The following is an 11,653-nucleotide window of genomic DNA, read 5'->3' as shown; positions in this document are numbered from 1 at the left end:
TTATGCTGGAGAGGATGTGGAGAGAGGGGAACACGCCTCCACTGCTGGTGGGACTGCCAACTGGTACAGCCACTTTGGAAAGCAGTACGGAGTTTCCTCAGGAAAATGGGAATCAATCTACCACAAAGCCCAGCAATTCTACTCTTAGGCATATATCCAAAAGAGGCAAATTCATACAAAAAGGGCATCTGTTCCACTATGTTCATAGAAGCATTATTTGTAATAGCAAAAATATGGAAGCAATATAGATGCCCCTTAACTGAAGAGTAGATAGAGAAAATGTGGTACATTTACACAATGGAGTATTACTCAGCAGAACAAAAACAATGGAATCTTGAAATTCGCAGGATGGCACTAGAAGAAACCATGCTGAGTGAGGTAACTTAATCAGAAAAACACAAACATGGTATGTACTCACTCATATATGGATGTTAGACATGGATCAGGATAGTGCCACTCTGCACTTCCTCTGACAGTCTAGGAAACAGGAAAGAACCTAAGAAATATGCATGGTACACCAGAGAAGAGGAATGAGGCAAGATCTTCTGAAAAGATGGGGAACACGCGAGGGGTGGGTGGGAATCGGAGCTGGGAAAAAGAGAGGGGAAAACAGGAAGAGAGAGTAGATCATGGGGGAACAGGAAGGTTGAGTGGGAGGGAGAACAGGGGGAAGAGGGAATCATAAGTTAGAAGACTGGCCAGGCAATAGTGTGACCTCTAGTGATCTAAAGGGATGACACCAACAGGCAAACTAAGCAATAGTGGAGAGACCACCTCAAATGCCCATTCCTGATAATGAACTTGATGTCTATAAACCTCCTGGAACCTTCATCCAGTGACTGATGGAATTAGGCAAACACCCACATTAAACACTGAACTGAACCCAAGGAACCCAGTGACAGAGAGAGATGAGCAATGAGCAAATTGGCAAATATGGGCTGTTAAAAACATCGGAGACATCTGATCTTAACATGGGAGATCTCTTCAACACCAGACCGACAGCTGTGAGGCCAGCAACCCTGAATGTGAGAGTCAGTGAGGAAACCTTGGCAACCTATGGGGCCCTGGGCAGTAGATCAGTGTTTATCCTTGGCAAACAAACAGACATCCTGTGTCCATAACACAAAGTGCGATACTCTCTAAGCCTGGACTCTTAGGGGAGTGCCTGAACCCTACCCTAAGTGAAATGACAGACTCTAGATATACTCTATGTGGAAGGAAATGGCGATTGGGTGGGAGGCAGGGGAGGATTGTGGGGGGATGCAGGAGGAGGTGAGGGAGAAGGAACTGGGACTGACATGTAAAACAATCCATTTAAAATTAAAATAATATTAAAAAAGAAAAAAGAAGGGAACATATTAAATACGTAGATAAATTAATAAGCTTCATACACAGCCTGAAAATCAAAGTGGCATTTTATTTTAAGTGAGTAGAATACTACAGGAGTATCATGTGAGTGTAGATAATTTGGCCAAGGAGTCAGCTGGCACGTTGACAAATGCCATCTCTCTCATTTCAGGCCATTTGATCGACCTGTTTAGAAGCACCCTGGTCATTCAGGTCACTCTGTATTTTCAAGGACTTGATTTCAAATAGGAACATAATCATAGCAAGGAGTGAAAGAGTGCTTGTCATGACCCCTATGGGGAACACATGTGTGTGGTGTTTCTTTATCAGGTCTTCTTTCCTAACAGGGAAATTGGGTGGAAAGTCAAAGGTGGTTTCGCCATAAAAATCTACTACATGGTTCCAGGTGACAGAAAGAACCGTGCAAAGGCTGCTGAGAACAAGAATTAAGACACAGCACTTGTAGCAGACGATCTGAATCTCAGGGACTGAGGCTTTGATTATGCTAACCCTAATGGTCGCTGAGCTAAAAATCACGACCACAGGTTTTAAAAACATCGCCAATAAAATCAGCTTCTGTGCACATAGAAATTCAGGTGAAATGATCCAGCTTGAGTTGACAGGACTGTGCACCAGAATCCTGGTCACAGAGCCAGACATCTGAAGCTCCTGATGGTAATAAGCTTCCCAGAGCCCGATGTACACAAGCTGAACGACATCGTTGTCGAATTCCCAGAGGCGCCAGTATCGGCTGCCTGCAAGGATTATTCCAAATGCCGAAGACAAAAGGCTGCAAAGGAAGCCAGACAGTCTGAAGATCCACTCTTTCACCCCAACCAATCTGGAGATGAGATTGAACAAATATAGAGTCAATCCAGGATTACAAAGGAAGGGTGGAAAACAGAACTAGTCATGATTTATAGAGTATTATGTACTCACAACTTTCTATGTTGTCTCAACATTATATTAAAGCTCTCTGTCTCTCTATCTCTGTCTCTCTATCTCTGTCTCTGTCTGTGTCTGTCTCTCTCTATATATATACATATATATACATATATATTGTTGTACACAATTTAAGTATATGTATATGAAGTCTTAAAATCTATGACTTTCACAGGAGTTCCTATTGTAACATATTTTGAATTATATTTTCATAGTATCCTTTAAAGGTTGCTGTGCTCCTATTTGATTCCAAATTTCAATACTAGGAGTTAAAGGTGAAATACCAATTTGCAGTATCATGTAAGGAGGTATAATGCAAAATGGTACAATTATAAATAACTTTAATGAGTGTTCAAAGCAGAGGAAGACTAAGTTATTATAGTGTATTATTGCATTATCTCCACAAGAGTTCTTTAATATCTGTATAACCTGTAAGAATAAAAGAAGCAAAAGAAACATGGTGTACATCTTATAATCATCTATGTCAGTCAAGAGAATTCCATACTTCTATCAATATCTAAAGCCATCTAATCATAAAATTTGCACAGGAATGGAAAGTTAGCTAAGTACATCAAAGGTGATGGATCAGTCACTGTAATAATTCTTTAAATATTTTCCTAAAAGTATCCATTTCTATAGAAGGGTATTTGTAATATGATGTAATTAAAATTAGCACAGACACAAACTTAATCTGTTTGTAACTCGATGAGGATACAACTTGTTTGTAGAATGATGATTACCTGTTACATGTGAGGTGCTCAGTTAGCTCCCCAAAACCATAAAACTAAACTCTGTATGTAAAAGATCAGGAATCATAAACATGTGTATTTTTTATTTGCTATTTAATCAATATTGCACCTTGAGTATATTTGCTTCATTTGGGTGAAACGTATAAAGTATCCTGTGTCACTTTGGGTTAGCCAATGTCATCTTTGATGCAAAACTTGGCACTTCATATTAACACTATGAGGGAACTCATTTGCATTTTTGTCAATTCAGATCATTTAGTGTAAATATAAGGAAAATGAGAAAAATCATGTTGAGAGGTCCTAATGAGTCATTTAGCAGAAAGGAAGAAGGCAAAATATGTGATATTTCATCATCTGCATATATCATTGTCATGTCACATGCAGAAAGTTGATGAGCCAGTAAAGGGGTTCCCTTGCCGTGCGGCATCACTTATCAACTACCTACTGTTGCAATACCTTCTATGGAATGTGATGCATTAAAGCGGGAAGGCAGCAGAGATAGTATTTGGGAAATTACATCAACAAGATGGGTTTTCAATTGATGGTGCCTTGGGTATCACCAGGGGCTCTTTCTCACCGAGGCATGTCTGAAGCAGTGGAGTGCAGGAGCACTGTGCTTTGAAGCAGAAATGAAAGCAGGGGGACAGTAATTTTGTGCCAGACAAATGAGCTATCTTGGCAGGATATGGTGCTCCCCGTGTCTGAACCTCAAGAGTAGATACAATATTTTTTGTAAATAACCATGTAGAAAGCCTTCACACAGGATAATTATGTGTTTACCTTTTCGTGTTGGGGGTAGAGTGATCCATTTGGAAGATGACAATATCACAAGTCTTCCTCGAATTCACTGGAAATACTTGTCAGCAAGGGAGTCTCAAGAAGGGGTGATGCACCTGAGTGAAAGAAGGAAGCACTGGTAGGTGCTTATTTCTGCTTAGAACAATGCCATAAGGACTGTTGAGCTCTCACAAACTGTTGGATTCACAGCACACCCTTTACTTAGTTAGAACCTACTTAGACACTGAAGGATACTGGTGACCCTCCAGCGATACCCAAGCTGTTATTATTCTCAATTTATTCGTAGGGAAATACCAGAGACGCACTAAATCCCACTCACAACCATCAGTGAGTTACACAGATAAAAGGACAGATATACATTTGGATCTTCCTGTCACTTATGATGCTCATCAGGATTAACTCAAATGGAAAACATATACAAATTCACCCTAATCAACATTTCAGAGGTGGTTTTTGGCATTCTCTGTCCTAAGATAGTAGAGGTAATTAATGAAAACAACACAGAAAATGTAAATCCTTACCATTTTGTCTCTCTTTTAGGACACTGCGATGTTAGCAACTGCAAATCTTAAGAGGAATAAGTAACTGTACACATTCTTATATTTCCATGGCTACTAGGTCTAGGTGATTGTTTCTGAACAATGAGTGGGTTCCAAAGGGCATGCATGGTGTGCCAGATTGAAACATTTAAAATAAGTTTCTTAATAAGTCACGCATCAAATAAACTCTGTAACCTATTAGTTCCCTGTGAAAACTATTCTTGTTTGTCAACTTGAGAAGTGGAATTAATTAATTAGAAACGACTGGGCACATATGTGGGTTTAATTTTCTTAATTGAACCATTAAAGTACACAGAACCATTTTAGTCCACATCTTACACAGGAGAAGATGCAACCTTCATACTGATATTTTGTGATGAGAAGATCCACCTCCATGTCTTTTACATAGGCTGCCAGCATAATGTGTGGTCCAGATTAAAGGTTCACACCATAGGCCTTGGTACTCTCTGAGCTTCCTACAGAAGTCAGTAACCAAAGAGTTTTAAGTAACTATAGTTGTTCACAGATTGGAAAGCCTATTCCAGATACTACAATACTCACCCTCACATTTCTGCTGGCCTAGGATTGCCTGTAATACTGTGTTGTCTAGAGAATCAGAACTTACAGAATATGTACTTATCTATAACTGTATGTTTGCATCATTCTGGTATGTATGTATGTATGTATGTATGTATGTACGTACGTATATATCCTTTTAGGTGATTTATCAGAATGTCTTGCAGGTTGTCGTCCAGCAAATTCAACACTTGTTCTTTACCAAGAGAAGATCCAAGCATTCAGTAGGTGTTCTGTCAACAAAGCTGGATAGTACGAATTGTTTCCAGTGAATTTGGAACCATGAAGATATAAACTGTGATGCCAGAAATGTAAGGACTTGATAATGACAGTGAGAGTAAGTAGAGACAAAAAGAAACTAACTTCCATGTCTTTTACATAGGCTTCCAGCACAAAGTTTGGTCAAGTTTAAAGGGGATCTACTCATGACAATAGAAATGAAAGAAAATAAAGAGGGTGGCAACAGAAAATGGATATTATCAAAATATGTTGTATACTTACATGAAATGTTTAAGAAATACCAAAGTGAATAAATTATTAAATAAATACAAAACAGTGAAAATCAAATAGCTTGATATGTGAACTACATATCAAGAGAACCTATGATCTTGAATCCAAAGGAAAAATATGATAATGAGACGGCATAGTGAAACACATACGATACAGGAAAATGGAGCAGGGGGAATATTAGAACCAAAATTTAAACAGGAATGGAAGTTGAAGGTGAAGGTAACAGACTGCTAATGACTGAGTTAACTACAACTAAAGATATGGGATGAAACTGCATGAAATCCCACTACTATTTTTTAAATTTCGAGACAGGGTTTCTCTGTATAGCTTTTGAGCCTGTACTGGAACTATCCCTTGTCTGCCATGCTGGACTTGAATTCACAGATTAAAGATAAGGGTCACCACCACCCAGCCTTTACTTTTCTTCTTACTTCATGTCTGTCTCTGTACGTAGGTGACAGGCCCCATTCTTTTCTTGCTATTTTACCTTTCCTCCTCTTTTTAAACCCTTCTGTTTATTCTCTATGCCTACCAGCCCCACCTGTCCTTTCTCCAGATTAGCTGTTGGCCATTCAGCTCTTTATTGCATCAAGCAGGTGTTTTAGACAGGCAAACTAATCAAATGCAACATACAACAATGTGTCATGTCTTAACATCATTGAACATGTGTTCCACAGCATAAACTAATAAAACACAACTTGAAGGAATATTCCACAACACGGAGATACCCTGCCTGGATGATCAGTGCTTCTTCTCAAAGATAAAGGTTATTAAAAGGAAATTTCAGGTCCTGATGTGTCTGGTGACAGAGGCCTTAAATCAACCAAACTAACACAGCCTCTTGCCCTTGCTTTTGGCTACCTACCAAAATATAAATAGATGGCAAGTAGTTACTGATGAATACAACAGGTACTTTGACTGCAGGATCTAAAAACCAATCAATAACTGAACAAAAACTTCCCACCACACTAAATAGCTTCCATAGTTCCAGAAATCTGTGCAGGCTTCTGGGGGGAGATAACACATTATATTTGCCATCACTGGACTCTGAAGTTTGCAATACTAAACTTCCAGGCAATATGTGCCCATTGAGGCAATACTAGTGGTAGCCAACTGCTCTCTATAGAACTTGAGGTCTGATGTGCAGGAGTGTATTCATGCCAGGTAGTAGACACATGATCAAAACCCATGGGTAAAGAATTCACAGGCTCCAGGAGAGAATATTTTGATGATGTTGACAAGTGGTCATGTTGTCAAACTGTCTTCTAGGTATTTTTATTTATTTCAATGTATTTGTTCTAATCCCAGTCTTGGACAGAGAATCTTCTTATTGCAATGTGTCACAGTTAATATAGTTACTGTTCAAGATCTGTGAATCCTCAGTCACATAAAGGACCCATATAGCATCCCCCTCCTCAAAGAGCAGGAAACATGGTAGGACAGAGGACAAAAAGTGTTCAAAACTTGCTCTTGGGAGGCTGGGATTTGTTTGAGAAAGGATTCAGGAAGACAGCCTAGCCAGAAGCAAAACCCAACCAATGCCAGATCCTTAGGAAAATAACTTAAATGGCGAGGTACATTTGATGAGTAGTCCATTTGATGGCTAGCCTAGTTATTCCACCACAAAATAATAAATTTGTTGTATTTGTTGTTGTTTTATAGGTACCCAAAGTTGAAGAAATGAAAATCTTTTAGAGACACTAATGTTTTTCTGAGAAACTTTAATCTTTGAATAAGACTATGGATGTTTAAAGTAACTAAACTTTAACGTGTTGAAATTTTGGACACTGGGGAACTTACAAAGCTGTACTGCATTTCATTTTGATATTAGCATACCATCTAGGGAAAAATGATAAAGGAAGGGTTGTAGTTGGATTGTGTTGTGATCCTGCATTAAGTTAACCATAGTCAGTGTCCAGTCAAGTTGGTACTTGCCTTATTAGTTTAGGAAGATGGATCCTCTCCTATTTTAGTGTTTCACAATTTATGTTCCTTTTTACTATTTTATGTTATTTAAAACAATTTTAAAATTTAACTATAATTTGATCATATTCTTCCCTTCCACCAAGTCCTTCCAGATCCCTACACATTAAATTTTAGTTTGTTTCTCAAAAAAGTAAAAAACAGAAAACACAATTTGAAAAGAAAATTCTGCCAAAACAATAAAACAAATACGTCCCCCCAAAAACAACCAAATGTAACCAAATAAAAGCCCACACAGAAAATAACTTGGAATTTCAATTATATGCTGGGCATGAGGCCTATCCTGGAGTGGTTGGTATATCCAGTGTATGGGGAAAACATAATTTTGCGTTTTGCAGCAGGTATACGTGTAAGGGACAGCTCTGTTGCTTAATTTTATCCTGGTGGCTAGGTTTTCTTTCATTCACTCATTCATTCATTCATTCATTTGTAAAACAATTTAAGAAAAAATATGTAAAACACAATCTATGCTATGAACTTCCCCCGTAGCACTGCTTTCAAAGGGTCCCATAGGTTTGGGTATGCTGTGTCTTCATTCTCATTGAATTCTTTCTTTACTCTGTATATTTGGGGTCTTGATTATTATGTGGTGAGGGGATTTTTTTGTGATCCACTCTATTTGGTGTTCTGTAAGCTTCTTGTACCTTCATTGGCATGTCTTTCTTAAGATTGGGAAAGATTTCTTCTATGATTTTGTTGAATATGTCTTCTGCCCCTTTGAGGTGGTTTTCTTCTCCTTCTTCTATACCTATTATTCTTAGGTTTTGTCTTTTCATGGTGTCCCATATTTCCTGGATGTTTTGTGTTAAGGATTTGTTGGACTTAAGGTTTTCTTTGGTTGATGAATCCATTTCTCCTAGGGTATCTTCAACACTTGAGATTCTCTCTTCCATCTCTTTATTCTGTTGGTAATGCTTGTATCGGTCGTACTTGACTGTTTGCCCAGCTTTTCTATTTCCTGCCTTTCTTCAGATTGTGTTTTTTATTGTCTCTATTTCAGTTTTCAACCCTTGCAGTGTTTGCATTGCTTCTTGCAATTTTCGGCTTATCTTTTCATCCATTTGTTGCCTTTTATGAATTTTATGGTTTGCTCTTTCTTCCATTTCTTGCATTTTTTGGTTTGCTTTTTCTTCCATTTCTTGCATTTTTTCCTTCATTTCTTCTTCCATTTCCTGCCTTTTTTGGTTTGTTTTTTTCTTCCAATTCTTGCATTTTTGGTTTGTTTTTTCTTCCATTCCTTTGAGGGATTTTCCTATATCCTCTTTTAGGGCCTCTATCATTTTCATAAAAGTGGTTTTAAGGTCATTCTCTTCTGCTTCGTTTGCATTGGAATGTTGGAGTCTTGCTGGTGTGGAGTCTCTAGAATCTGCTGGTGTCATATTTGTTTTTCTGTTGCTGAGTGTGTTTTGTATTGTCTCTTTCCCATCTCTTCTTCCAGTGGGTGTAGAAAGAGCCCCTTACTGGTCTGGTGGTTAGGGGACCAGAGTTCCCGTTTGGTGGGTGCTAGCAAGTCCAATAATCTGGTGGTTCTTCTTTTTTTTTTTTTTGGTTTTTCGAGACAGGGTTTCTCTGTGGCTTTGGAGGCTGTCCTGGAACTAGCTCTTGTAGACAGAGATCCACCTGCCTCTGCCTCCCAAGTGCTGGGATTAAAGGCGTGCGCCACCAACGCCCGGCTCTGGTGGTTCTTCTATTCCTTGTCCTCGTTCTGGTCCCGTGGGTGGAAAAGAAGAACAGAAATCTGGAGCGCTTAGCCTCCCATGTGGTTCCTTGGACCCTTTGCTGGATCCTGTTGTACCTGATCCTGCGGCTGAAACAGCAGCTCACCTGGTCTCCCTGGCTCCTCTTGTTTCCTGGTCTCCAGAATCTTCTTATTGTACTGTGTCACAGTTAATATAGTTACTGTTCAAAATCTGAGAATAAAATTGTGAATCCTCAGCCACAGATAGGAGCAAGGGAGTCCAGGGAAGCAGCTGTTCCGGCAGTGGAATCAGGTACAACAGGCCTTGCTTCTGGGCCTGTGTTCCAGTGCCTGGGGATCGCCTGGGAACTGTACAGAGCTTCGAATACCGGCAGGAGCCAAACATCCCAGACTCCAGGACTTCTCTCCCACCAACGAGACCAGGAAACAATGTTGATGTTGCTGATTTTAGCCATTCAAGCAGGTGTGAGATTTTATTTAAGAGTTGTTTTGATTTGCATTTTCCTGATGGCTAAGGATGTTTAGCAATTTCTGTCATTTTAGATTACTTTACTGAGAAATCTCTATTAAGTTCCACACCCAACTTTTTAATGGGATTATTTGGTGTTTTGGTGACTAGCTTCTTGAGTTCTTTGTATATTTTGGAAATCAGCCAAACGTCATGTGTGGGGTTGTTGAAGATCTTTTCCCATTCTGTGGGCTGCCATTTTGTCTTGTTGACTATGTACTTTGACATATAGAAGCTTCTCAGTTGCAGGAGGTCCCATTTATTTTCAATCTCAGTGTAAGTTCTACTGGTATTATGATCAGGAACAGACTTCTGCACCAATTCATTCAAGGGTACCTCCCACTTTCTCTTTTCAGTGGTTCAGTGTGGTTGAATTTATGTTGAGGCCTTTGATCCATTTGGACTTACGTTTTGTGCATGGAGACAGACATGGATTCTTCTGCAGTCTTCTACATGTCAGCATCCAGTTATGCCAGAACCAGTTGATGAAGATGCTTTCTTTCTTCCATTGTATAATTTTAGTTTCTTTGTCAAAAATAAAGTTTTTTAGGTGTGTGGATTGATATAGGGCTTTCAATTAGATTCCACTTGTCTGCTTGTCTTTTTTGTGAATACCTAGCTGCTTTCATTACTATAGCTATAAAATAGTGCTTGAATTCTGGAATGGTGATGCCACCAAAAGTTCCTTTGTTGCACAGGGTTGTTTTGGTTATCCTGAGTTTTTTTTCGTATAAACTTGAGTATTGTTCTTTCAAAGTCTGTGAAGAATTGTGCTGGGATTTTGAAGTGGATTTCATTGAACCTGTAGATTGCTTTTGACAAGATTGACATTTTCTCTATGTTGATCCTACCTATGCAAGAACATGGGAGAACATTCCATTTTCTGACATCTTCTTTAAGTTCTGTCTTTAAAGACTCAAAGCTTTTGTCATACATGACTTTTACTTGTTCAGTTAGTGTTACCCCAAGGTATATTATGTTGTTTGTGGCTACTGAAAAGGGTGATGTTTCTCTGATTTCTTTCTCAGTGCATTTATCATTTACATATAGTAGGGCTACTGATTTTTTGAGTTAATCTTATATCCTGCCACTTTGCTGGCGGTGTTTATCAGCTGTGTGAGTTCCCTGGTAGGATTTTTCAGGTCACTTATGTAAACTATCATATCATCTGCAAATAGTGACAGTTTGACTTCATCCTTACCAATTTGTATCCCCTTGATCTTCTTTTGTTACCTTATTGCTGTAGCTAGAACTTCAAGCACAATATTGAAGAGATATGGAGAGAATGAACAGCCTTGTCTTGTTCCTTATTTTAGAGGAATCGCCTTCAATGTCTCTCCATTTAGTTTGATGTTGGCTGTTGACTTGCTGTATATTACCTTTATAATGTGTAGGTATGTTACTGGTATTACAGATCTCTCCAAGACATGAAGGTGTGTTGGATTTTGTTTAAGGATTTTTCACCTTCTAGTGAGATAACCATGTGGGTTTTATTTTTCAGGTTTTTAATATGATGGATTACATTGATTACATTGATGGATATTCGTATGTTAAACCATCCCTCCATCCTTGGAATGAAGCCTACTTGATCATGGTGGATGATTTCTCTTGGATTCCATTTGCCAGTATTGTATTGAGTATTTTTGCATCAATATTCATGAGGGATGTTGGACTGTAGTTCTCTTTCTTAGTTGTGTCTTTGTGTGGTTTGGGTACCAAGGTAATTGTAGCCTCATAAAAAGAGTTTGGCAATGACCCTATTGTTTCTTTTCTGTGGAACAATTTGAGGAGTATTGGTATTAACTCTTCTTTGGATTTCTGGTAGAATTATGTACTGAACTGAAACCATCAAGTATATACCTTATTTTCCGCACCACATGGAGGCTTCTCTAAAATTGCCCACATACTCTACAACAAAGCAAACCTCAACACATACAAAAAATGGAATAACCCCATGTATCTTGTCAGATCACCATGGTTTAAAGTTAGAATTCAACAACAC

At 38.7% G+C, this 11,653-nt stretch overlaps 1 protein-coding gene across 1 annotated transcript; it reads right to left on the bottom strand.

Moving 5' to 3' along the window:
• Positions 1–1,414: 1,414 nt before the first annotated feature.
• On the bottom strand, positions 1,415–4,425 carry LOC101840870. Its single transcript, XM_005085919.2, has 3 exons — positions 4,358–4,425; positions 3,819–3,931; positions 1,415–2,188 (listed from the first exon to the last, which is right to left on the bottom strand). The coding sequence occupies exons 2-3, from the start codon at positions 3,845–3,847 to the stop codon at positions 1,516–1,518; spliced, it is 702 nt and encodes a 233-aa protein (XP_005085976.2). The 5' UTR covers positions 3,848–3,931; positions 4,358–4,425; the 3' UTR covers positions 1,415–1,515.
• Positions 4,426–11,653: the final 7,228 nt, after the last annotated feature.

This window comes from Mesocricetus auratus, unplaced genomic scaffold (genome assembly GCF_017639785.1).
Source record: "Mesocricetus auratus isolate SY011 unplaced genomic scaffold, BCM_Maur_2.0 Super-Scaffold_100003, whole genome shotgun sequence".
Classification (NCBI taxonomy): domain Eukaryota; kingdom Metazoa; phylum Chordata; class Mammalia; order Rodentia; family Cricetidae; genus Mesocricetus; species Mesocricetus auratus.
Note: the sequence above shows the minus strand (reverse complement) of the source record. Positions and strands in the feature narration are given on the sequence as shown.

Coding starts and splice junctions, on each gene's coding strand:
- LOC101840870 (XM_005085919.2), bottom strand. CDS start 3,847: ATGGATCACTCTACCCCCAACACGAAAAG. Junction 2,189..3,818: donor TCTACCCCCAACACGAAAAG/GTAAACACATAA, acceptor TCTCATCTCCAG/ATTGGTTGGGGTGAAAGAGT.